The following is a 26,314-nucleotide window of genomic DNA, read 5'->3' on the forward strand; positions in this document are numbered from 1 at the left end:
AGGTGCTGTACACCCACATAACAAAAATATAGGTCTGACTCATGGAGCGTATCTTTTCGGGAGGAGGGAAGGGGATTTTGAAAAGGACATGTCATCAGAATCCTGACTACCTAGAATCATCATTAGTCAGTGATGCCAATTTTAAACTAAGGCTTCAGATGAATCTTCATTACATGTTTCTGAAAGCAAAGGGCAAGAGATGAAGCTTCTTTGTGAAGTTTTATGATGTGAGTACGAATTAACCTGACGCTTTGTTATAACGTAGGAATGTATAGCATGATTACCTCTTAAATTGAACTGCTTTGGGTGTATTATAGGATTGTAAACTTATGTATGTTGAAATAAGATACAGTGCTGAGGTTCTTTATAGTACACAAAAACAAGGAAACACAAAGGACAAAGTGTGTAATTATCTCTGAGGCTTACTAAAAGGATACTGGAAGAAAGCAATGTGCAACATAAAACAAAGGAAAAGTTGTTCTTAGTTCAATGTTTTGGCCTGCTATACGTGAAATGCATTTTGGAACATTTTCCAAAAAAGTGTAACTAATGTTAAAGCTAAATTCTGGTCTTGATTTTAAGCCTGGATCTTGCTATTTCAATGGGAGACATTTGCAAGTATTATAAAGTGGAATTTGGCCTTAAGTGAATATTAAGTGTGTGTGTACAGACATACACACTAATAAATTGCAGTATCTCAGTTATCTGGAGAAATGGCTATATTTCCTTTTTTTTTTCTTGTCTGACAGTGCAGCCGCAGTGACATGAGTGGTGTTAACACTTCATCTTACACGAAGAACATATTTAGGAAGATTAGTTACTTGAATAACTGACCAGTATAAGTGATAAAGTATTATAAATAGAGACAGAAGGGTGTTTCTTAGTGCAATGTATAGGTCCACAAGGACTTGTATTTCTGTTGACTTTTTACACTGAAGTTAAGTGTTTGGGGAGGTGAGCTTGTACATAAACTTGGCTATATATATGTCATGGTTTGAACATGATATATATTCTGTTTTGTTGATGAACATGGCCAAAATATACATAGAAAATATGATGCTTTCATATTTGGTGTTCTGGCAATGATCAAGAAGTGGAGTTGGGATCTTCATTGCTTGTATAAATAAGTTATTGTACTGGAAAATGTGTCTGAGGAAAGATTAAAACAAATGGTGCTAAACCAAGATTCTTGACAAAGTAGCCTGCATCATGATGAGGCCTTTTTGAGACCTTTCCTTTTAATGTAAAATACAAAGTTTTCCTGAAGTAAACTAACTCCAGTACCAACAAGTTTTCTGAAATACATGGGGCCAGATCTTCAGTGTATGCAAACTAATGGAGAGCTATCCGTCTGTATCAGTGGAGGATCTGGCTCATGATTCTCTGGAAAACTAGGGCTTGAGCCAGCAAAGTGCTAAGCATTCTGGCCATGATCCAGCAAAGTACTTATGCATGTGGTTTATTTTAACTATTTGAATAGTCCCATTGACCCCAGTTTCTAGGTTACACATCCTTTTCAAATGTATCCCTTTTTAAAAAGCCCTGGCAGGTCTGATGCAATACCCAAATGGTTTAACTAAGAATGAATATGAAAATGAATAATAGTCCGCTGTTCAAAATTAGTAAGTATTCCCTAGATGTAATTTCTGAATCTTTGTCTATTTCAGTGTAGGTTTCTTACCACCTGTTTTAATGTCTGTTTGTTTGGATGTGAAGTGTGAAAATATATATTAGATGAGTACTAGTCACCATACATTTGGTTTCATATATGTATGTTAGGTGACCAATTTTTCACCTGCAATTCTAAAGAAAAAAATAATAGATAGCTGATAAAGTTAGTGGGACTGGAATGCAGTCATTGGTATCAAAAGCTAATTAATGCCACTAATGTCTTTTTAAAAATTGCTGATGTGGTTGAAGTTCCAATATTGTGCTAACAATCTCATGTGATGTAATTTACTCCATTTTCCTCACAGCAATTACTGGGAGAGCTTTCAGAGGTAACACAAATTGCTATTCTATGTTACTGACTTTCTAAAATGTCCCTTTGTAGGCTGAATCTTTTGGGTTGCATTGTTTCAAAAATTCAGTAGTGCATACTTGTTTCTTTCATAGTGATAAATGAAGATTAACCCGATGAATGAGTTGAAGAGGTCTTCAAAATACTTCAATTTTTTTTTTAAAAAATTGAGTAAACTCAGTTTCAGTACACAATTGGCTTTAGCACATGATTGCACAAATTTTGGACTACGTTTTATGTAATTCCACTTATAAATGTAGAACTTGAATGGTTTCCCCTGTTGGATTATGTTTTCTTTGCAAATATGAAACTGATAGTTGATCTCTTCTATGGGCATAGCACTTGTGGGATGTCTCGTTTGACAATGAAATTGTCCAGGGATGTCAAATAAGAGTTATATCTGGTATTTAGTAATCCTGCATTGGGGTTTGATTGTGGTTGTGATGAAAGTTGATGTTTTGCTTTTTAGTGAACCATTCAGTCTCATCAAACCAGTAATGCTTTTCCCCCCCTGTGTTAAAAGAAAATATGAATCACATTGTGGGGATAGCAGTTTGGCATTTTTAAATCTGTCAGCGTAATTTAATTATTTTTGAATTTCATTAAAACATTTTACACCGATACTTATAAAGTTCTTAAACTCATTAACTCATCTGTTGATGTATTAATTTGCCACCTCATGTTTCACTTAAAGAGTAGCTTTCTGGGGTATACATTATTCAGGCAGTTTGTTCTTTCATATTCGTATTCCACTTTTGTGGTGATTGTTATATTTTTAAAGGCAATTATTGGCATCACATCCAAATGCTATAGCACAATTAATGTCAAGCATATGATTCCTGTAAGCTTCCCACATTGGATTACACAAACCAAACAAAAAATAATTGTAAGGTAATATATTAACCAATAAAATTGCATGAAACAAAGTAAAAATCTTTTATGGGGAACATATTTAGGAAGAGCTGTTAATTTAATAACTGACGGCTATAAATAACGCAACAGAGAAATAGAGGAGCATTTCTCAGTTTAATCTATTAGCTTTGAAACCAATAGGACAGATTCTGAGCTGTTGTAAATCAGCATAACTCTGCTGGAGCTAAACCAATTTGCACTCTCTCCAGATCTGGGTCTGTACATTTTTGGGTTAAATTTCTCCGTTTTGGCATTCACGCATAGGAGCAGCTGGTTAAAATGAATGAAAAGTCGAATGTTCAAATATTGTTAAGGCACTGATGTGTGCTAATATTTTAACACACGGTTTCCACAAAGATTTCCCTACTTAATCTGTGATAAACCCACCTGTCCTGGGGGGATGAAGATATGTGTTCCAGGAAGAATTGAGGCCTGGGGAGTTTACTCATTTGTTTTGCCCGCTAAAAATAAAACAACTTCTCATGACGAAGAAAGAAGTCTTCGCTACTTTATATTAAGATATACTGCTAGAAATGTCGATTCTTTGCGCCTGCAAACTGTTCGGAGTATATCACTAGCATACTGCATTATTCAGCTTGTACAATTTGCAGGGGACATGGCAATGTAGATTTTGTATAGGATTGCTACCCATCCGGTTTTCACCCAGGCAGTTGGCGTTTTGGCTTGTGTGTCTGGGTGCCATTTGACAACCCCTGATGTCCAGGTTTTCGTCTGGGTGGGGAGAGGTGGAGCAGGGGGCGGGGCCTTGGGAGAAGAGGCAGAGCAGGAGCGGGGTCTCAGGGGTCCCATTAGAAAGGGGGCAACCCTAATTTTGTATGAGTATCTAAATGTATCTTTTCTGCAAACCCTTTTGGAAAATACTTGCCGTTTAGTATAATCTGATACATTCTAAAAAATAAATTGCTTCTCAAAATTGTTTTTGAGCCAAATAATACATCACAGCTGCAAGAGTTGATGTAGCATATTGTGGGAGGTGGATCAACACAAAGAGGCAGGAAAATAACCGCAACGCTTCCCTACAGTTCGATGGCAAAATTGTAACAAAACACCCACGAAGGCATCACTGTGTTAAAGAAACAGACTTAAATCATAACACAGTTGAAAACACGGTAGAAATGCGGAGTTGTTTAAATACAGATATGAGTTTTTGCCTACAAGAATGTGTGATGTGAAGCTTTTTTCCTGTGAGTCTCCAGAGAAAACATGTGACGTGCACATTGTTCTGTAGTTAAACTTGTTCAGACTGAGGCAGGCTGAACTGCAAAGTTCAGATCTGGGCCCATGCTTCGTCAAAGTTTAGGGATGTTTAGATGTCTTTCCGAAAGATATTTACTAACCAGAAGTTGTGGGGGTGGATGTACAGCTGGATGACTTTTTTCTTCCATAACTTTTTTTCAGTGAAAAAATAGAGCTTCAGTGACACCAAAACGTTTTTGCAGATGTGTCAATTTTGCTGAATTGTTTGTTTTGAGGAAAAACACCCCAAAAATCTGAAAAATTGAAATGTTTTGGTTTGACATGTTTGAAATTAAACCTTTTGATTTTTTTATTCAAAACAACTTTTCAGTTCAAAATTTCCTTAAATTTTATTCATAAAAAAACCCTACAAAATATTAAAAATGCACAGAATCAAAACAAAAGGTTTCATTTTGAGTTGAGTGAAACTTTTCATTGGGCCTAAAACAAAACTTCTTTTAAAAAAAACTTCCTGACAATTTCGAAAAATGTAATTTTTGGTTCAGTTGGAAATGACTTCCTCCCCACTCCCCCAGATTGCCAATGAACCAAAAAATCCACTATTCATCCAGCTCCAGGTAGGTATAGGAATCACTTGGTGAAAGTTATGGCCTGTGTTTATGCAGAAGGTCAGACTAGGTAGTCATAATGATCACTGCTAGATGTGGGGTTTTGGCTTGGGCTGCTGCAAACATAGGAGTCAACAGCAAAGTGCAGATTAAAGGCAAACTTTCCCAAGGCTTGGGTATGTTTGGACCTAGGATTTTCGTTTACCTAGCTCTCGTACATATGTTTAATCAGGTAAACTCCAGATATTCATATGTCTAAGAGGCCACTCAAAGCCTTCACATAACAGGAGTTCTGGATTTAAAAAACTAATTTTAGACAAATTTTATATTTGGAGGAAAGAAATGAGTTCTGTATAATCAATATTGGGATGGCACCATGCCAACTGCCTAAAACGTTCTCTATGGAAGAGTGCATGGCAAGAGAGGCCATGGACATCTAATGAGACAGGGTATATAAAACCATGCAGGCAACTTGAAACAGATGTGGATGGAATCTGCTCATAAGTTTGGCCCTCTTACCCAACTGTGGCACTGGAGAAAGGAGATGTTGGTGATGGTGTTGGGATAATCAGAGTTTATCCTAAACAGTAAGACGGATGGAAAGACGGACAACATTGAGAATATTGATGGCAAAGTAAGTTTTTGGGAAAGTGCAGCTGTATATCTGACAAGTAGCATGCCTTTCTGGGATGAATTGAGATTGCTGACTGCAACGTACCCAGGTGCTTTCCTGCAGAAGGTTTGGCTTTTGAACACTGAGGGATTTTACTGTGCAAAGCTAATTATGTGTTTGCATCTCTTCAGAAACAAAGGATGGATTATGTTCTGAAACAACCCGATCCCAGTCCTCCTGCTCCATCTCCACCTCTGACACCAGCTCCAGTTCCTGTCCCTCTCCCTCCTAGTGCACCAGCACCTATTCCAGTTCCTTTGCCAAAAGCACCAGGAACCATTAGCCGCCAAAGCAGCACCTCTAGTGAGAGCAGCGGTGCCATTATGCGCGACAACCAGAGACACAAACAACTTCCTGTGGATCGTAAGTTTCTTCAAAATGGCCAGAAAAGCTATTTTCCTGCCATTTCCATCCATTGTAACATTTAAAAAATCACACTTTTCATGTTGTCATTTGATATCTGGCTTTTACCATAACTTTTTTAAAAAATGATCTTTCCATGTCACCTAGCGCAGTGAACCTGTCCAATAACCCAAGCTAAGCAGGTACTTGAATGAAAGTCGTCTGAGGAAAGTAGCTCAAGTAGTAGCTGCAAGAAGTGGTGATTGGGGATTCTGCCTCCTAATGTGTAGTAGCCTGATGCTATAATATGATAAGGAGCAGTGGTGGAGATACTGTCTTTCAGATGAGACAAAACTAAGGTCACTTCATATCATTAAAGACCTCATGACACTTATTGCAAAAGGGTGTTAAACTGGCTGTGTGTTACAGGCTACTTCTACGCTTACACATGTAGCTACGTGCCACAGTGAAAGGCAGGCTGCATACACAGTTGTCACTGTGTTGTGGATCTACACGCTGCAGTGAAAGGCTGTGGCAATGGGGAAGGTCTGCAGTAGTAGGCAGGCATTAGGGAAAAGACCCTGGCACTGAGGAGGCAGTGAGGAAAGGGTCTGGTGGGGGGAGGTGCAGGGAAAGGCTCTGGTAGCACCAGTCTTTCCTCAATGTCTCCCCCTGCCACCTCCCCTCGCCACCAGAGCCTTTCACTGTGGTGGGGAAAGGCTCTGGCAGCAGGGAGGCAGTGGGATACTAAAAATAGCAGCCCAGATGTGAGAAGCACTGCTCGGGTGTGGAGAGAGCCATGTAGATCATGCTCCTCGCCTAAGTCATGTCTCACCATCTACACTGCTGTTTATACCCAGGCTAGCTGGGTGTGCTGTGTCTGTTCTGTACACGCTGCCGTAAGTGTAGACGTAACATCAATACTTATATGATGCCCATTTCCGTAATATCAGAATGTCTCACAATCCTTAGTGTATTTGTCCTCACAACACCCCTGTGAGGTAGGGATGTGCTGTTATCACCCATTTTACAGATGGGGAACTCAGGGACAGCAAGACTAATTTGCCCATGGTCACACCAGAAGTCTGTGGCAGAAACAGGAACTGAACTAGGCTTTCCTAAATTCCAGATTAGCATCCTAACAACTGCACCACCATCCTTCCTGTGTCTAACCTTGCTGTCACAGCCAAATTTCAATTCAGTTAATTATATTATGCCTACATGTATGTTCTTTCATTTCAATTGAATATGTTGTTCTTCATATCCTGACCTGAACTGTACAACAACTATTATCTCCAACCCCAGAGGTAGCTGTATATTAGCGGTAGAAAAATGTGATCCTTATGTGTTATTTTGGGAAAGCCTTTGGAGTCCTTTTTGAATAGAAAACATTATAAAAGTGATTGTGATATATTTGAAATAATAATTTAGTATCAGTCTTGATGTATGTTTGTGTTCAGATATACAGCAGTGGATTTCAGCATGCGGCGTGCCATGCTAGTATTCTGGGAAAAGTTACCCTTTCCTTTAATGCACATGCTTGCTGCTGTCCTTGTTTTCAGCATTTAGCAAGCACTTGGGGCTCTGTGACAGGGGGCAGAGGCTAAAACTGAAGAACAAGAAGCAAGGCATTAATTTCTTATACTTTCCTGGCTTGACTGAGAGTACATGGCCTGAAATTATGGCAGCTCTTTAATAAGAGCTCCCTGGTAATCAAGAAAGAGAGAAGGAAAGAGGTTGGCAACCACAAAACTCACCAAAGATGTACATTTACCGATGACATTTCCAAGACCTCTTTCCCTCTCAGTTAGGACTTCTTCTGTAAGGGTACTTCTGTTATACTAGTTACAACACTGGGTCTGTTTTGAAGAGAAGACCTAAAATTATCAAGAAGGGAACATTTTTCAGAAGTGTCTTAGGCATCACATGTAAGAGGCTGAACCTCAATGAATCTATAGGATTTAAGCTAGCTCAGTTTTAAAAATGGGACTTAGATGCCTCAGTCACTTATGTGCTTTTGAAAATGTTACCCAGGGTCTAACCATGTCTCAGGCTAAGGCCCCAGAAAGATCTGCCAAGGCCTTGGCAAGTTTGAGGTTTTGAAAGTTTGCATTACAAAGTAGGATCCATAATCTAACTGAAGACAAGCCTGTAACTGAGTCCCTTGAACATGGTTGAAATTGTAGCATAGACAGGCCCATAAGTGAACTTCAGTATCTCTACCAACCATTCAAACCCGTATGTCAGGAGATTAGGACCAGGGAACAGTTCACACAGCACTTTATCTAGAACATGATGCTGCATCCACTTGCATGGATGTTCTCTCAAGTTCTGCCCAAAACAATGTCTTCAATGGCATTTCTAATGACTACTGCTGTGTCCCTTACTGTGTACCCCTCGAATCAGAAGGGTTTTTATAGTAACATAATTCCAATAATTTAGCAGTTTTACATATGCCTAAAACCAGCACTTTAATAGCGTAGTTTAGAAATCAGACACTCTGATTTCTTTCCCCAGAACTGAAGAAGAGCTCGGGGTAGTTTGAAAGCTTGTATCTTCCGCCAGCAGAAGTTGGCCCAATAAAAGATACAACTTCACCTATGTTGTCTCTAGTTTACAAGTAACTGTTACAAGCTGAAAAGATGGTATTGAAATAAGATCTTGAGTGATTTGGCTGTTTGTGGGTTGACAGCTCTTCCCTTTTTTTCCTCTCTGGCATGGCAAAAAATCCTAGCAACATTTCTGGTAAAGTTGTACTAATTAATGCCCATGTTTAGTTCTCTGAGATAGCTCTCCCTTCCATGTTCTGAATAAACACATTTCTGAGTCTGCAGAGCTAAATCAATAAGGCATCTTTCGCTTGACCTGTTGAGACAAACTGTAGTGCACTTTGAACTTAACTTCACTGTGGCCCATTATGTCCTTTCCTTCTGGAAGAGACTGACTATTTAAAGAGAAGCTCTAAGAACTAATTTAGCCATTAACTAATGGGGCCAAAAGGATGTGGATACAGTGTCCTGCAGAAATATTACTTCAGCAATGAAAATACCTCAGAGTTAAGCCTTTCTCTGCATTAGCTGTCATTATTGCCACAAGGTAATATTGCACCTATACTATGAACTAGATCTACAGTTTCATTTTGGGGACAGTTTGTCAGTTTCTGCATCTATCGGAATAAGTGATTTGTCACTTAAAGGGCAACAGAGATGCTGGCTCATAAGCATGAGGCAGGTCTTCAGTCCTTAGAGAATAATTGCAATACTTCCTTCCTCTGAGGCTGTGTTCTGAGTTAGTGTTCCCAGCCGAAGCATATAGCCTTCCAGAGATGTACAAATTTCCGTTACAGAATTGACCCAGTGCACATCTGGTTCAGCTAGCTGTACGCTTGAGGCCAATGCTGGAAGCTTCAGAGAAGCAAAATTTTGTTGGGTGGAAATGCTAGAGAATTTGGTAAATTTCATGCTAATTTCCAATGACCCTAAGCACCAGTATCTCAGTAAGATTCACTAAATACCCCTAAAAATTTCAGCAGTGATACCATTTAAAATAAACAGAAACAAACCACTATTTTGCTCTGTCTTATAGTTTGTATCTACCTCTTCTCCAAAACACGCATTGGGAAAGTGGATTCAAATAGTGACAGTCACTTGCAGAAGGAATGCAGTAAACCCTAGGGATGGTCAAAACTTTTCCGTCTGAACTGTGTTTCAACAGAAAAATTGTCGTCGCCCCCCCCCCCCCCCAAATGTCTGTTTCACACAGCAAATGTCAATGTTTTGTCAGAAAATTAAATGGCCCCAAACCAAAGTATGTTGATTTGGAATTGTTGCCATAGTGCCTTATAGTAATTGTTCAGCTACTGCAGGTTCGTGCCCCTTCTCATTTACAGCCTGGGCTCTTACATCTCCCCTGCAGCAGCAAGGTCTCTCCCCCCGGCCCTCTTTTAGGTTTTTGGCTGAAATTTTTGCAGAAAAAAACTATTCTGTGGAAAATTAAACAGAAGTGATTTTTTTTTCATTTTTGTCAAAATTTTCCATGGAGTAGAAAAAAGTATTTTTGACCCTCTCTAGTGAATGCTTTTTTTGTTTTAAAAATGGAGCGTGGTGGTACTAAGAACAAACATGCTTTTTTCCCAAAAGCATCTTTAAAAAGCCTTAAAAATAGATTCCCTGTTGTGTTCATCTTTTTTGTCTCTCTTTTTAGGTAGGAAATCTCAGATGGAGGAGGTACAGGATGAGCTTATTCACAGGCTTACCATTGGCCGGAGTGCTGCCCAGAAAAAGTTCCATGTGCCACGACCAAACGTACCAGTTGTTAATATCACTTATGATTCCTCTGCTGAGGATGTGAAAATGTGGTTGGAGTCAAAAGGATTCAGCCCAGTGTAAGTCTGAGGATGAACTTGGGGAAACACTTATTTCAGAATATAAAGAGGAAATCAACTACAATTTTTCAAAAGAGACTAGGATTTTGACTGCCTAACTTGTGGTGTTTTCCAGCAGTCTGGTTTTCAGAAAGTGCTGAGCACTCGCCCTCTGAAAATCCATTCCCCTTTTAATAAGAGGTCTTAAATTAAGCCCCCAAAATATTGAGGCACGCAGAACCACAAGTCACTCTTGAAAATGTTGTCCACTTTTACGCTGATTCTAACAAAAGGAGATCAGATTGCACCCTGCTGTTGGTGACTGACTTCCATCCTAGTAACCTGTAAATCTCATCTTCAAAATTAGAAACTAATTTCACCCAAAATGGGCCGAGCACTGCAAGGCGCTGATTTTTTACTATAGGGTTCCACTTTAATGGGTGGTAAGGACACTCAGCCCCTTGCAAAGTCAAGGAAAATATAAGTGGATTTGACCAGTTTTTAGGTACTAATGTTGAGTACTTCAGCATGTAAAGCTTTTGTCTTAATTTAATAATCCTATTTGGGATCATTTGGGGAGAAAATGGCTCATGTTTCTCTCCCAAGTGGTGGATTTTTATTTATTTTTATTTTGCTTCTCACAGAACTATAAAATCTTATGATGTTCACTCTCTGCTCTGCCTTTTTTAGGACTGTCAATAGCCTTGGAGTGCTGACGGGGGCTCAGCTTTTCTCTCTCAATAAGGATGAATTAAAGACTGTTTGTCCTGAAGGGTCTAGAGTCTACAGCCAAATTACTGTACAGAAAGCTGCATTAGAGGTATGTCTAACCCCTCTTCTCAAAATGGTGCATACTAGCTGGTAACCATGAAAAATTCTTAGGTTGGTAGGGTTTCCAGTCTCTAATCATTAGCAGTTAGGATGAGATTTTCAGGGGTCAGATTATCCTACACCTACTGTTAGAGTTCTTATGCCTTCCTCTGGGGCATTTGGATGCTGACCATTATCAGAGGTTAGATGGTCCACTGGTCTGATCCAATATGGCAATTCCTGTATTCTTCTGACTGTAAAATCAGAGGTGATTCCTCCTCATTTTGTCCTTCTCTCCTGTTCTCTGCTACCTTCCTCTTCCTTTTCTCCCCATCCTCTAGTACAGTGGTTCTCAACCAGAGATATGTGTACACCTATGGGTACACAGAGGTCTTCTGAGTGATACATCAACCCATCTAGATATTTGCCTTGTTTTACAACAGGCTACATTAAAAGCACTAGCAAAGTCAGTACGAACTAAAATTTCATACAATAACTTGGTTATACTGCTCTATATACTATACACTGAAATGTAAGTACAATATTTATACTCCAATTAATTTATTTTATAATTATATGGCAAAAATGAGAAAATAAGCAATGTTTCAGTAATAGTGTGCTGTGACACTTGGTATTTTTATGTCTGATTTTGTTGGCAAGTAGTTTTTAAGTGAGGTGAAACTTGAGACTATGCAAGACCAATCAGACTCCTGAATGGGGTACAGTAGTCTGGAAAGGTTGAGAGCCACTGCTCTAGCAGGCTGGAGCCATTACAGACTGAAATTCTCCCTTTCTGCACTCTCCCCACCATTACATTCCACCCACTAGTGGGTCAGTGTTTGGAAGGACAGACAGACTTGGTGCATTTTGTAGTAATGGTAATGTGTGCTTATAGCCAGCCATTTTGCATAGATAATCAAGAATGTATTCCTTCTTAGAAGGGATCAGTTGAAGATTAAGAAACGTGGTAATGGTGGTGAATAAGGGCTATCAGATCACTGTGGAGAATCATAAGTAATTATTGATTGACATTTGTGTGTGTTTATACACATCCCCTCCCCTCCCTTACTCCCCCATGATTTGTAACTTTATAAAGCTTGACATCTACCACAGCTTTTTGTGATAGAAGACCCCATGAATAAATTTAGATGGGAAATTAGAAGAAGGTTTCTTACCACTAGAGGAGTGAAGTTCTGGAACAGCCTTCCAATAGGAGTAAAGGGGGCAAACAACCTAACTAGTTTTAAGATGGAGCTTGATAAATTTATGAGCAGGTTTACATGATGGGGTTGCCTACAGTAGCAGGGGACTGGATTCGATCACCCAGCAGGTCATTACCAGTCCTGTGTGCTGCGTCTCTGTTTTCGGATGTGCTAAGCATTCCTATCTGTTAGAGTTGTGGGTGCTCAGCACTTTAGAAAATCAAGTCCGGTGACACCTGTTTCTCTTGGATTGGATTGATACCACCAGCTCATTTGGCATAGGAAACCAAACATCCATCGGATAGTAATGACTTCCAATCTCTATCTTGGTCATCTTGTTTGAACTGGTAAACTTGAGGTGAAATGTTCCTTTACCAATCACCAGAGCCATGCATGCCACTACCAATGCTGGCACTGTGGGAGGCAGTCTCAGCAGAGAAGCAAACAACAGAATGAGCTGTGGAGACCAAATATAAACCTGAAAGCGGTGAACTGTCCAGTTCAGGATTGAGGCAAATTAGCTGGGCAGTATTGGCAAGTAGGCACTGTGCTACTCTATGTAATTTTAGTCTTTCACCCTCAATCCAGCACTTGAAAATGACCACAGCCAGAATGACTATACTGGCAGAATGCCTTGCTCATTACATGTATTATATTTTTGTGTTTTACTTACTTTGCCTATAGCTTCTATACTTTTATTAGAAAATAACAAATCCCCCAGTCTGAACCACTTGGATGTATATGGGAGGGAATAAGTTACTTAAAATGAATTATACCCACATTTACTTTTACTATGCCTTTTTTAATGTCAATATGTTTTGGAAATCATCCTCTAAGGAAACGTACCCAGCTTTAAAATATCATGTTTATTACACAAGATGATTCAGACACTTGGCATATGAATAACACACCTGTAGACATCCACACACCTCACAGTTGTTACAAAGTGGGTACAATACTAGTTTGATGGAGGCAGTCAAGGAAACAGGAGACTTAAACACTGATTGTGAAAGGAATCCCCCTGTTAATAGTTATACTGTCAAAGGGCATGGTGGTGTCCTATAGGGTATTAAATTAACTGTGGACATGCACTATAAGCAGATGTCGTCTTTATTGTTGCAAACAGCTAGGAAAATATTCTTGTGTTCAATGGAAGTTAATTTGAAAATTGAACATGTATCAGGTTAGTAGAAGTCTCATTCTCCCTCTGTGTTTTGGGCTTTTTTTGCTTGGCTTTGGTTTCGGTTGTTTCTTCATTCTGCGGGAATTTGAGTGGTCAAGGCTTGTCTATTAAGATTATCTGCAAATGTTAATATGCAGGTATTGGAAGTTTAACAAGGAGGTTGATCTTTTTTGTTGGTTTCTGTAAGTCTTAATTAAAATTCAGTCTCCACTTTATCATTTGACTTTTAACTTATTAAATTAAAAGTAATCTTTTTTTTTTTTTTTTTTTTTTTGGGACGATGTGATGCTTTAACCCCTCTACTGATGTCTTACTGGGAACATTTGAACACACTGAAGGAGCATGTTTTTTTTCTGTGCTTGTCTGTCCTGCCTCCAAGAGCATGTTCTTACGTAAATTGCAGAAAGCAAGTCTGTTTGCAGTTGAATGGCAGTGGCCATTTCTGAAACATTATCTGTACACAGCTAACAAAAATGAGCTGTTTTGTTCTTAAAAGATAATAAATGTTATCACTCAAACTGGAAGCAATTCAAATAATAGTTCATAGAGCCATGTAAAATTGTTAAACCAGTGTAACCCATGACATACAGATTATCTAAGCACAATTAACTCTTTTTTATAAATGTCTGACTAGCCATTGGGTTATGAGTTTACCCATACGGATCTAGCTAATATATAGAACAGATGATTAGATTCCATGTACTCTAGATTTTGCATCCTGTGTCTAATACTTGTGACCTGTGTATCAGAGGAATTGACTGACTCTTAAGTCAGTGCAGGTACAAATAACATCCCATGCTGGACTAAGTCTGGATCCACCCAAACAAATTCCTCTCCATGCTTGTCCTAAGCTTGCTCCTTGATCTGTGTCCTTTCTGTGATGCAGGGGCGCTCCCAAATCTGTGCCCCAGATCCAGGGAAGCAGCCTTAATCCACCTCTGCATAATGACTAATTCTTCAGTTAAGCAGTGAACTAATGCCTTAAACTTAGGCTACTGTAATTCAGTAGTTGTACCCGCAGGAAAAATAATATGCTAAGTGCAACAATTTAAATGTCTGTCTTGCTTTATCTTCTGCTGAGCTTTTTTTGATCAGTCCTCCACTGCTGAGTGAGCTGAAAATCCTTCATTCTCTCTTTTGAATTAAACCGGAATTCAAACGTGGAAGAGAAAGCAACAAATGTTAAGGCTTTCTGTGGCCACCACATAAACATGGTCTAAAGAGAGTGAAAATCGAGGAGAAGAAGGTGTCTTGGATTATTTTCTCCCTCGGGGGAAATAAATGGTTTCTTACAAAATTTGTTACATTGAATCAATTTTTTTCCTATTTGTTTTTAAATAAAAAAAATCTAAAGAATGGAAAGCATAATTGCTGTTCTTGAGCAGCATGCTGTAAAAAGAATGGCTCTCTGCCCCAAGCAAAGTGCCTGGAGTTGTGAGATCTGGGTTTTGTTTGTGGCTTTGCTACAGACTCCTTGAGTGACTTTAGGCAAATCACTTTGAGTTCAACTCTCAGCTGTGCCCGTACAAAACTTAAGCACTGTGGAGAAAGAGGTGCTGATCACAGCTCCCTGGTGGCTTTCTGCCCAGTGTCAGGGTAACAAATACTTCAAGGGGTCAGTGTGCCTAAATAGAAGAATTAGACACCCCACCATCCTCCCCGAATGGAAAATGATGCCTGATTTTTCTAATCTGCACATCATGTTGCCCAGCAGTTAGCTCATGCAAAATAGTTTATTGGATAATACCCTGTAATCAGTCTAACTTGGCATAAATTGTAAAGAGCTGTAATTAAGAACCAATTGAAGAATTGTTTACCTATCCTTTGCATAAGGAAACTGTTGCTAGCCTCATATGATGCAGACTTCCTATCCGTGATGAGGAAGATTAAGATTCTCCTAGTTCTTAAGGAGAAAAGGAGGACTTGTGGCACCTTAGAGACTAACAAATTTATTTGAGCATAAGCTTTCGTGAGCTACAGCTCACTTCATCAGATGCAAGGCCTGTCCTGTAGTAGGTAACTTCTGGGTACTCTTGTACTCTTCTGGAGCAAATGCGGTTGTATCATAGAGCTTGGCTGTAGACAATGGATCATGTGTTGTGGTCTGGATGAAAGCTGGAGGCATGTAGGTAAGCATAGTGGTCAGTAGGTTTCCGGTATAGGGTGGTGTTTATGTAACCATCGCTTATTAGCACCGTAGTGTCCAGGAAGTGGATCTCTTGTGTGGACTGGTCCAGGCTGAGGTTGATGGTGGGATAGAAATTGTTGAAATCATGGTGGAATTCCTCAAGGACTTTTTTCCATGGGTCCAGATGATGAAGATGTCATCAATGTAGCGCAAGTAGAGAAGGGGCATTAGGGTCTAGGATTCCAGCAGTTGACAAGAACGTGTGAGGAACAGTAGGGGTGTGTTCAACTTTACATTACGATCCCCTAATGTCTACAGCCACGCTCTACGATACAACCACATTTGCTCCAACCCCTCAGACAGAGACAAACACCTACAAGATCTCAGTCAAGCATTCTTACAACTATAATACCCACCTGCTGAAGTGAAGAAACAGATTGACAGAGCCAGAAGAGTACCCAGAAGTTACCTACTACAGGACAGGCCCAACAAAGAAAATAACAGAACGCCACTAGCCATCACCTTCAGCCCCCAACTAAAACCTCTCCAACGCATCATCGAGGATCTGCAACCTATCCTGAAGGATGAGCTTGGCAATTCTTCAACAAAAAAACTTTAAAAACAGACTCCAATGAGAGACTGCTGAATTGGAATTAATTTGCAAACTGGATACAATTAACTTAGGCTTGAATAAAGACTGGGAGTGGATGTGTCATTACACAAAGTAAAACTATTTCCCCATATTTATTCACATACACCCCCACACACACTGTTCCTCACACATTCTTGTCAACTGCTGGAAGTGGCCCACCTTGATTATCACTACAAAAGCCCCCTCCCACCCCCGCGCTTTCCTGCTGGTAATAGCTCACCTTACCTGATCACTCTTGTTACAGTGTGTACAGTAACACCCATTGTTTCATGTTCTCTGTGTATATAAAATCTCCCCACTGTATTTTCCACTGCATGCATCCGATGAAGTGAGCTGTAGCTCACGAAACCTTATGCTCAAATAAATTTGTTAGTCTCTAAGATGCCACAAGTACTCTTTTTTTCTTTTTGCGAAACATACTAACACGGCTGCTACTCTGAAACTAGTTCTTAAGGTAATTTTGTTATACAGCTAGATAAATAGTGGGTTGATATCCAACTGTATAATCTACTAATCTTATTCAAAGTAATATACAGTGTTGAAGTTTCCAATATAATTAGCATGTGTACTTGCATACTAATGACTTCATTCAAATTACCAAATGGTCTGTACGCAGAAGAGAAAAACAGAGATTTGCTCTAGTTTCTCCAGAAATGTAGAATGGTAAGAACATAATTTTTTAACTTCACCGACATTTCTTTTCAGGCAACATTATTTGGGTTGATTAGATGACATGGATCAGTCGAAACTGCACTGTCATAAGTGCTAAATCCATGTGTTAAAATGTTTATACAGCAGGTAAAATGGGTAAATAAAGTGGGGCTCCTAAATCCATATTTAGGTTCCAATCCTGCAGACACTTGTGTGTGTTCAACTTTACACATATGCATAGACTTTATGGTTTGAAGGGACCACTATGATCATCTAATCTGATCTCCTGCACATTGCAGGCCAGAGAACCTCACTCACCCACTCCTGTAACAGACCCATAACCTCTAGCTGAGATACTGAAGTCCTCAGATCATGGTTTAAAAACATCAAGTTACCAAAAATCCACCATTTATACTAGTTTAAACCTGCCCCAGGCTGCAGAGGAAGACGAAAAGCCCTCAGGGTCTCTGCCAATCTGACCTGGAGGAAAATGCCTTCCCAACTCCAAATATGGAGATCAGTTAGACCCTGAGCCTGTGGGCAAGACCCACCAGCCAGACACCTGGGAAAGAATTCTCTGTAGTAACTCGGAGTCCTCCCCATCTAGTGTCCCATCACCGGCCGTTGGAGATATTTGCTGCTAGATGTTGCAGATTGGCTACCTGCCATTTTAGGCAGTCTCATCATACCATCCTCTCCATAAACTTATCCAGTTCAGGCTTGAAGCCAGTTAGGTTTTTTGCCCCCCACTGCTCCCCTTATAAGGCTGTTTCTGAAATTCACTCCTCTGATGGTTAGAGACCTTGATCTTAATTTCAGACCTAAACTTGTTGATGGCCATTGACTTCAGTGGCACTGTGCATGTAAAATTAAGCAGATGGTTGCTGGATTGAGGCCTTAAGCTCCTAAAAGGATGAAATCCTGGCCCCATTGAGGTCGGGGTTTCATCCCCGAGTCCTGAATAACTTTCGTTGACATCCAGAGAGAGCTGAGGATGCTCAGCAGTACTGGAAATCAGGCTGAACTTATTTAGAAGCCTACAGCCCTCATTCAGGAAAGCATTTAAGCATATAGTTAAGTTCCTCACTATGTAGGACATCACTTAAGTGCTGTCCTGAATGGGCCTCTTTAGGCCACATTTAGGCCTAAATGTGGACTGAAGACCTAACGTTAAGCCGTCTGTCTGTCTTATTAAAATCTTGGCTGAAAAGCCTCATCCTGTTGCTAGAACCACAAATTAAATTTGTTTTCTTCTTTTCATTTTTAGGCTAACAATGGTAGCTCAGAACTCCAGGAAATCATGAGACGACGACAAGAAAAAATTAGTGCAGCGGCCTCAGATTCAGGAGTGGAATCTTTTGATGAGGGAAGTAGTCACTGAATGTCTTTTCCTTTTAATCCCATTGTCCTTGGCATTATTCCATCAAGCTTTGTTTTAGGAAGCAATGAAGGGGAATGTCTGATTTATTATTATTATTTTGTAGACATAACTTGTTGCCATAAAGAAACCATGCAACTGGACTTGACAGAAGTACCCACTGCTGGACGTTCTTGGCACTCGAGAAAACCCTTACATCCAAACATGAGTTTTAGCCTTGTGGAATTAACCATTTCATGCTCTTTGTGGATAATCAGAAACACATTGCTGCTTTTGATTTATTCCAGTGAAGTTGAGCCAGTAGTAACACATACTTGGACCTTCAGTAATATAAGAGTTTAAATTCCTTCTGCCGCTGTAGTCTGTGATTCATTCCTTTTGTCTCACGCTCTGGACAGCAGGATGTTCAGATTTATTGGAAAGTTCTTGATGCCAGCAATCAAAGATGAAATGTTTAGAATGCAAACAGCAACTCAAGCCTTTGGAACATAGGCTGAATTTTTCTTGTACCTCTTGCAAGGCGTTTTATTACTAAAGAAGCTGTTGATAGCAAGAGCATATATTCTGTACTTTGATTTTATTTCTGTTTCACTGGTTATGAACCATACTATTACACAGCAAGGAATAACTAGAAAACATTAACACACAAGTCAGCTTACAAAGGTGGTTAGACCTGCTTTTGATAGCCATAACGGTATTCACAGTATCTTTTTTTTTTTAATAGACCTGCATTTTTGTTGGTAACTTAACTAGTCAAAAGGAAAATGTAATCTAGACTCTTTTTTGTGTTGATCCTAAATGACCAGTTTTCTGTATGTAAAAAAAAAAAAGTTCATTTATAAATTTAATCTTTTGAAATATTATTAATTCCGGGGGGCGGGGACACTTTCCAGCAAATGTTATTTTTGGAAACACAATTTTTGTCACAAAGTGTTCTATTGTTTCACATGTATAAAGACTGACACGTCATTTAGAAAGATTTCATCATCTAGTTTCATTAATTTTCATAGTGCCTTTTTCACATGATTCAGCTGAAAGTCTGCAATAAACAGTGTTTGATGTATGTTAAATAGTTGTATCTTTGTTACAAAGAAGGGCTAGCAAACATTCCTGATTTTGTCCTTAGAGTATGCTCTTTATATACATACTAGAAAAAATACTTTTGTAATCAGTGCTCCATTTTTCATAACATGAAAATCCCACATCTTAATAATGCCACTCATCCCAAAGCACCTTATAAATGCTTTTGCTGTGTGTGTATTAAATGTAAATAGTGTCTATGCTTGTCGCTCAAATGCAGTCCTCTTCAAGAATGGAGAACACAAGCTTTAAGACAGGCAATGAAGAATCCTGTATTGAATTTAAAACTCATACAGCCACAGTTTGACCCAATTATGGGTTTATACAGTGGTGTGTGTCTCCCCCCCACACACACACACACTTTGTGCGTGTGGGGGGGTGGGGAATGGCCCTGAATGGATGCACAAAACTATTTTATGTAGGCAAAGTCTTTGACATTTAGCATTATAGCATACAACTAGCATCCTGCCTTAGCATGATGGGTCACCATTACAGGGTCTCTAAACAAAAACTCTTGTGTGTTTTTAACTCAACACACTGATGGTACCTCATTCTTCTACAGTAGTGCAGGCTTCCTGGTCTTTGTCCAAGAAATGTCGTCCTATTGTAGGTGTTCTCTGGTGGGCAGTGAATGACTGACAAAATACTATTGCACCTTGCTTTATTTTACATCAAACATAGAGCTTCCAGCAGATGAGTCGTAAAATTTTAGGTAGGTCTTTGGGAACTGAAAGAATGCTTACTACTGTAAAATGGCACACAACAGTTATATCCTCCTCTTTGTTGGCAGTCACAAGTTTACATTCAGTTTTCATATCCTTCCTCAGGTTATTTGATCACTTATGGGCCGATTCACTTTTTGGCCAAAAGGAAATGTCCACTCTGAGATAGCGGGAACACTGTTCTAGGTGCAAAGTGTATGGCTACCCTACAATCAAGCAGCTGGCCTGCGGGCTGTACAATTGCAGTATAGATGTTTGGCTTCAGGCTAGAGCCCTCCCCTCCTCAGGGTCTCAGAGCCCAATGTCCAGTCACAACCTGAACATCTACACTGCAACTTTATAGCCCAAGTGAGCTGACGTGGCCCAGTTGTGCGAGTTAGTGCAGTACGGACATACTCTGAGGTACTGTGAAGGTACCTCTCTGAGAAGACCGGAATAAGCTGCATAATCCTCCTTTTACTATGGTGGCTGCTCACTGGTTGGAAGGAGGCCACACAAATGATGTCTATGGAAATACTTGAGGAAAATATCATCCTCATGCTGTTTAGGGGGCCAGAAATGAGCAAACTGAATAGCTGATACCCACACAATTGCATGGCTATGCTAAATTAAAGTGGCCATGTGTTCTCTGCATAGCAGACTGTGAAAGCTGGGTAGCATTTATCTGCTTTTGCTAAAATTACTCTGAAGGTGTAAAAGTTCTCTGGGGACTTGCCCATTTAACAGCTGGCTGTCACTTTTGCGCTCAGGAGAGCAAGGCAAAAGAAAACCACTTTGAAACTTCACGGTGAGTTCATAGTGTTCATATGGGGAGAGAGGTTACCCAGTGTTTCTCAGTTGAAATGTTAAACAGCACTTGGCTCAGGCAAAGTGGTGATTTATAACAAATTTGTGCTTTGGAGAATTTAGATTCCAGACTTTAATTTTAGGGGCAAATCCTAGATGCCTTGCTGCACAGTAGCAGTGTACACTGAAAACACTGATTTGTTAGACACAGAGCTCACGGCAGCAAAGCACTTAAGCACATGCTTTAAAGTTAAGGAGGTTGCTTTGCTGACCAGGGATGACCTTAGGTACACGCTTTAAGGACTTTTCTGGATTGAGGGCTCAGCCCTTTAAAGATGAGAGGAAGGAAGCCAAGAAAAACCAACAGGATTGGTGTAAGTATTTGTCAACAGGCAGCCCTGTATTTGGAAGAGTTCTTTTGTGAGCAATGAAGACAAATTGTCATTTCAAAGGGATGTTTATAAACAAGTGACTGGTTTTCAACTTACCTGCGTGCATTGTAGCTCGTGTGTGTAAAGCCTTGTTGAAACAAGTAGCTCTGGACTTTGCCCAGGAGTAAGGCCAACGTAAGAGGAACAGGTTGATAAAGGTAATTTGCCAGAGCAATATTTTCAAGGTTGCTATTGAACAGTTGATTGAAACTTCCTGTGCCTGCTGAGTTTGAACAAGGGGAGCAAATCAGGCCCACGTTTCCCAGGGGCATGCTTGTTTGTGCACTGCGTACACAAAGTAGGGTGATATGTATATACATGAGGAAGGCCCCAGCATGTCTCTGTTTAAGTTAGCAAGTATGTGTTTGCATGCTTATGGGTGCTCAATGTTCTTTGAGCCCGTATGTTCATTAATTTCTCCCTCTAAAACAATCTCCCTTCATGTGAGCCCAATTCTATGCATGGGTACTAGTAGTTCTCCTGCTGCAGCAGTGCCACATAAGTGGAGCATCAGCATTAGCAGCCATTGTGTTTCTGTTTCTCAGGAGCGGTGTGGCAGCTGACAAAGAAAGCCGATAAAACCTACAGTTCCTTAGCTTCTGCTGTCTGTCGGAATGTGGGCCAGAAGAACTTGACTAGATCTATATCACAACATTTGTAGAAACAACAGAGAAGCTGCCCGAAGTAACAACTGTAGGTTCGGTGAATGAGATACAGCTTGTTTTCACACAGGCTCCTTTCAAATGTCTGTCGGAGGGACTGTTAAGGCTTACTGGAGTAGGTGGGTTGACTGATTTGGGAAAGGAGGTCAAACACAACATCAGGAGTTTGATGAATGGTGCTTCAAGGGCAAATAGTTTTGTAGTATATACAGTGATGATCTGAAATGAAATTTAGTAACTTTGAACCTACTGTTCCTTTCTTAATTAAAAACTGGGGAAATGCCATAGGGACGCAAGCCAAAAGTCAGCACATGCACGTAGTCTTAGAAGCTACCACAAATTTCTGCCTTAGGAGAAAACCACGACAACTTCATCACTGCTGTAAGTAGTGTGGCGAGGTTAAGGAATTGTCTCCCACCCGTACACCCCCTTAGGCTGGGACATCACTGTGCTAGCAGGTGCAGTACTATCTGTGTTTAGTATGGCTCACAGCTCCCTTTCTGGTTCTGGAACACAGCCAATCAATTTATGACACTGAGGTCGGGCACAGAACACCTGGGAAGTACAGCACTGTCAGTGTAGATCACCTACCTCAGTACTGGAGTGATCTGAACCCAAATCAAACCATTCACCAGCTTTCAATATACCACTGCATTTTTTAGATAGACTTTCAAACCTGGAATGAGTTGAGAGTTGCCCCAAGGTTGATTTAGGAGAGGAACCCAAACCACATTGGTTTTGCTTTGACTGAAATATTAAGTTGAACGCATGTGAGCTCACAAGGTTTTGAACCAAAATCAAAAAGTTTTAAACATACAATTGATGACAATATAATGAGCTCTGTGAAAGGTGATAATACCTCCAAATGTATTAGTTGTCTGGTAGCTGTATTTGGCTTATATCTTCAGAGTTTGAATTGACTATTTCAAACTCTGCAAGCTTTATATTCATCACGTGACACTGCTAGAAGTGAGACTGCCCTTAACAAGTCATAATAGGCCCATCCCTTGAGCTGTGGCAGGCTCCTGTTCCCTGGAGGGAGGGAAAGAACCTTCTACCCCCTGCTCAACTCCAGAAATTACACGAGAGAACATTTTTAGAAACAGGGAGTGCAGTATGCCCTGCAGGGAAGATAGCTGGACATGGCTCCCCTCAGTGTGGTAGCTGAACACCTGCCTTTCTCAGATTCACCTCAGTGAGGCCAGGGTGCCTGATAATGGAACAGCCTTTGAGGTTTAGAGGGAAGAACAAAGGATCGGGAGCCTCCATAATGTCTACCACCATCTTGTGTGTAACAGAAATGGGAGGCAGCCTGTAGGAAGACGACCAAAAAGAAAATATCATCATGTCACCCTTGTAACCTAAATACCATTTTGGCTTTTATATAAATGTCTGGTGTGGCGCCTGTACCATTTGCAGAAATGGTGGTGGTTGGTTACCTATGTTTAATTATGGCGTATAGGCTACAGTCATACCATATCCAGTCTGTGTCGTGTTATAACATCCATCTTTGCTGTGATGGTTTAGAACTAATTAACCTCTGTTTCAAAAGGGCCAATCAGCGAGCAATGGACAGTGACAGCACACAAATAAATAAAACATACACAAGGTTTTCTTTGACCAGTGTAATTTGTGCCATTCAAGCTCACACAGCTCTGGCCCCAAGCTCAAAGTCTATTCTACAACCTCAAATAAGCTAGGCCTAAAACAGATACTTCATACACATTACTGCTCTGATTGAAACTTATAACACTTCCAACAGAATGAAATCAACACACTTGTTTTCCTTCATTGATTGTAAAGCAATACCTATGCTTCTATGGCGAGTGTGTATGGTGTATAGCTGTATAACGAAACCACTACACTGATGATCTACTTCTAAATATGCATGGACCATAACTCTAGTTTACAGGATGTTCATCCTACTCAACTTTAGAGAGGAGCCTGAACCAAAACCCCAGTGCCAAACACCCCTGTACTTTGTGGCAGAGTGGAAGCTGCAATCCAAACCTGGACCTTAATTTTGATGCCAGCCCCATCTCCAATGTGGCAGCTGAAAATCCTAGATCCAAGTATTGGGCGTTTGAACTTCAGATATGACGGTTGCAGATTAGGTCCAGGCTCATGCCCATGCTGGAAGGAATCAACCAGCCATTAAGCTGTTCATGTCTCCTCCTGAACAAAGAACTTTGTGTACCTGTGGATATATAAATTAATAAGACAGGTAGTACATCCTAGGTAAGCACAGAAGGCTTGAAATACATACAGAAATAGAGACTGTGGCAAGGGCTGCAGGGCTCTGGGGCTTTTCGTCCTAGTTTACAATTCTGAATTCTACTTAGGTGAGGAGAGACGACGGTCTGCTGGGTGGCCTTCATGTAGTAGTCACCCTAGAGAAAATGGCACCCTTGTTGTCATTTGTGGCACAGAGGTGAGCCCTTCAGCTCAGGGTTGAGGCACATTGGTGGGGCAGTAGAAGAAGCTTGCATGGTTGTAGCCTGAGCAGTTACCAGTTCTGTCCTTGAAGACAGGATTTCAGTCTCCAGGACTATCAAGCTGGCCTCTTGCACCAGCACTAAATACCCAATTAAAAAAAAATATGGGGGTTACATTCCAGCTCTTAACTGAGTGGCATCACCATACAAGTGATACAGAAGTGGAGACTGAACTAACTTGTTGGTGCGTAGAGGTGATCCCTCCATGACAGGACAGAGAGACATAGGTAGGAAATATGGGGGGAAAGTAGAGCTGCTGCCACCCAGTCAGTGATCAGAGGGTGTAGCTTTCAGTGGGTCTGGAACCCTTTCGCAAGTACCCAATTTACTTTTGGAGAGGGGAATAGAGCTATGCCAATATAGCATCAAAAAAGATGATCTTAAATTCTCGGGCTGTGGTGCACAGACACGAGGGTAGAGTGATCCAGGTGGGAAAAGCAGCAGCCTTGCTCAGTGTCATTTTCACAGGTAAGCAATCCAATGTGTTTACTTTCAGTTTTTGTTTGCATTGAGTACCATTGCCTCTAACGTCCAATGAGCTGACACAAAGTAACAGGTTACAAAAATGCCATCGACATCCACTCTGAAATTATCCATCTCACAATACACAACGATGTACCGGAATTATACAAAGCCAAAAAGAATATAACATACCTAATTATGCTGACTAGAAATAAAACTTGACAGCAAAAAAACCCAAACAACAAAAAACCCAACCCCAAAGTCCCTGCAGGAATCAGTACCGATGCTTTGACAACATCCTGGTAACGAACCCATAAAATTTCCGTAGCATGCCAAAACCCTCATTTCCACATCACCGTGAATTCCCAGCTCGTCAGAGAGATGCTGCTGCATTCATTACAGCAATTATTTTTTTCTCAACATGAATCAGCTTCTCATTTTTACACAGGGCGAATATATTTGAGAAGAACAAACAAATCAAGGGTATAGGCACCATAGACTGCTCAGACAGCTAAATGCTACAGCAAGAGAGCCTAAAGGTTCTCCAGCTCCAAACTCTTCTCCACTTTCAATAGCTTCAGTCTTAAAAAAAAAAAAAAATTGTACCTGATCAGGGGCGTTACTGAAATGAGTAAAGAGAGGAACGATCCTGCTGTTTAATGAGGAGGATCACAATCAAGAACCAGACCAACAGAAGCTTTCTAATGTAGGTCTTCTACACTAGCCTTGAGCTATATTGTTTGGATTTCAGGAGTGTTACTAAAGCTCCCCAGGTACTGTATTCTCCCTACTCCACTGAAGCACAGAACCACCGTGCTGCCGTAAACAGAGTCAAATCAATATCCCATTTCCTCTTGACAAAATCCACAATCCTTCAGGTTTGTACATGCCTCGTATTCACGAATGAGGTATTATTAGATGCTAACAATGCCTGTTCTCTTATGGACTTCAGCACAGACCAGAAACACATGAAGAAAGCTCTTCTTCATTCAGATACAGCCATTTAAAAAATATTGCACTTCCTTTAACCTTAAGCCCAACCTGCACAGAAAAACTTAAACCAAACCAAACAAACCCTTCAGGAGTACTGTATTTTATGCACATATTATAGTATCTTTTCCGTCCTGTTGTTTTAGTTGAATTTGGTCCAGTATTTTAAAAATGTCCAGAAATTAAACAGTCCGAAAGACACTGCAGGCTCTTTAAGGCTAAATCTCCCCAGTGCTTCTAAAATTTAAAGTATCTTTCTTTTATTGTCCGTATACTGCAAAGCAGCGGCCTTCCATGGCAAAACAGCTAGCAGTTCAATCAAACAAACAAAATCTGAAGCAAGGGAAGATGGGTGTACTTCATGGTCTCACCTGGAAGAAAGCAAAGCAAATGGATCCTGTTTGAAAATGATACACAACATTAGCCATTTATTTTTAGTTTTACTTGAAGCTCTGTATATGAAGGAAGGGAACAAAAAACCAGGACATACAGGTCAATATGTTGAAAACTCACAAGTGATATTGAGTGCAAAACTTGATAAACCTT

General features: G+C 40.3%; 2 protein-coding genes across 19 annotated transcripts in view; one reads left to right on the forward strand and one right to left on the reverse strand.

Annotated features, from left to right (window-relative positions):
- Positions 1–19,210, forward strand: part of EPS8 (EGFR pathway substrate 8, signaling adaptor) — a 219,391-nt gene extending 200,181 nt beyond the window's left edge. For all 9 annotated transcript variants that reach the window (XM_073319146.1, XM_073319138.1, XM_073319194.1 and 6 more), the window contains 4 exons: positions 5,563–5,794; positions 9,977–10,157; positions 10,827–10,956; positions 18,030–19,210. In XM_073319146.1, coding sequence (XP_073175247.1) covers positions 5,563–5,794; positions 9,977–10,157; positions 10,827–10,956; positions 18,030–18,143 — 657 coding nt within the window. In that variant the 3' untranslated portion in view covers positions 18,144–19,210. The remainder of the gene's footprint in view (positions 1–5,562; positions 5,795–9,976; positions 10,158–10,826; positions 10,957–18,029) is intronic.
- A 4,221-nt stretch (positions 19,211–23,431) lies between these two features.
- PTPRO (protein tyrosine phosphatase receptor type O) overlaps positions 23,432–26,314 on the reverse strand; it is a 222,263-nt gene continuing 219,380 nt past the window's right edge. For 8 of the 10 annotated variants that reach the window (XM_073319271.1, XM_073319239.1, XM_073319260.1 and 5 more), the window contains one exon: positions 23,432–26,139. Coding sequence is in view for 1 of the 10 variants with exons in the window: in XM_073319283.1 (XP_073175384.1) it covers positions 23,985–24,018 (34 nt within the window). In the remaining 9 variants the exon portion in view is untranslated. The remainder of the gene's footprint in view (positions 26,140–26,314) is intronic. The other 2 variants (XM_073319283.1, XM_073319226.1) reach the window with 1 other exon arrangement.

Source organism: Lepidochelys kempii, chromosome 1 (genome assembly GCF_965140265.1).
Source record: "Lepidochelys kempii isolate rLepKem1 chromosome 1, rLepKem1.hap2, whole genome shotgun sequence".
NCBI lineage: Eukaryota > Metazoa > Chordata > Testudines > Cheloniidae > Lepidochelys > Lepidochelys kempii.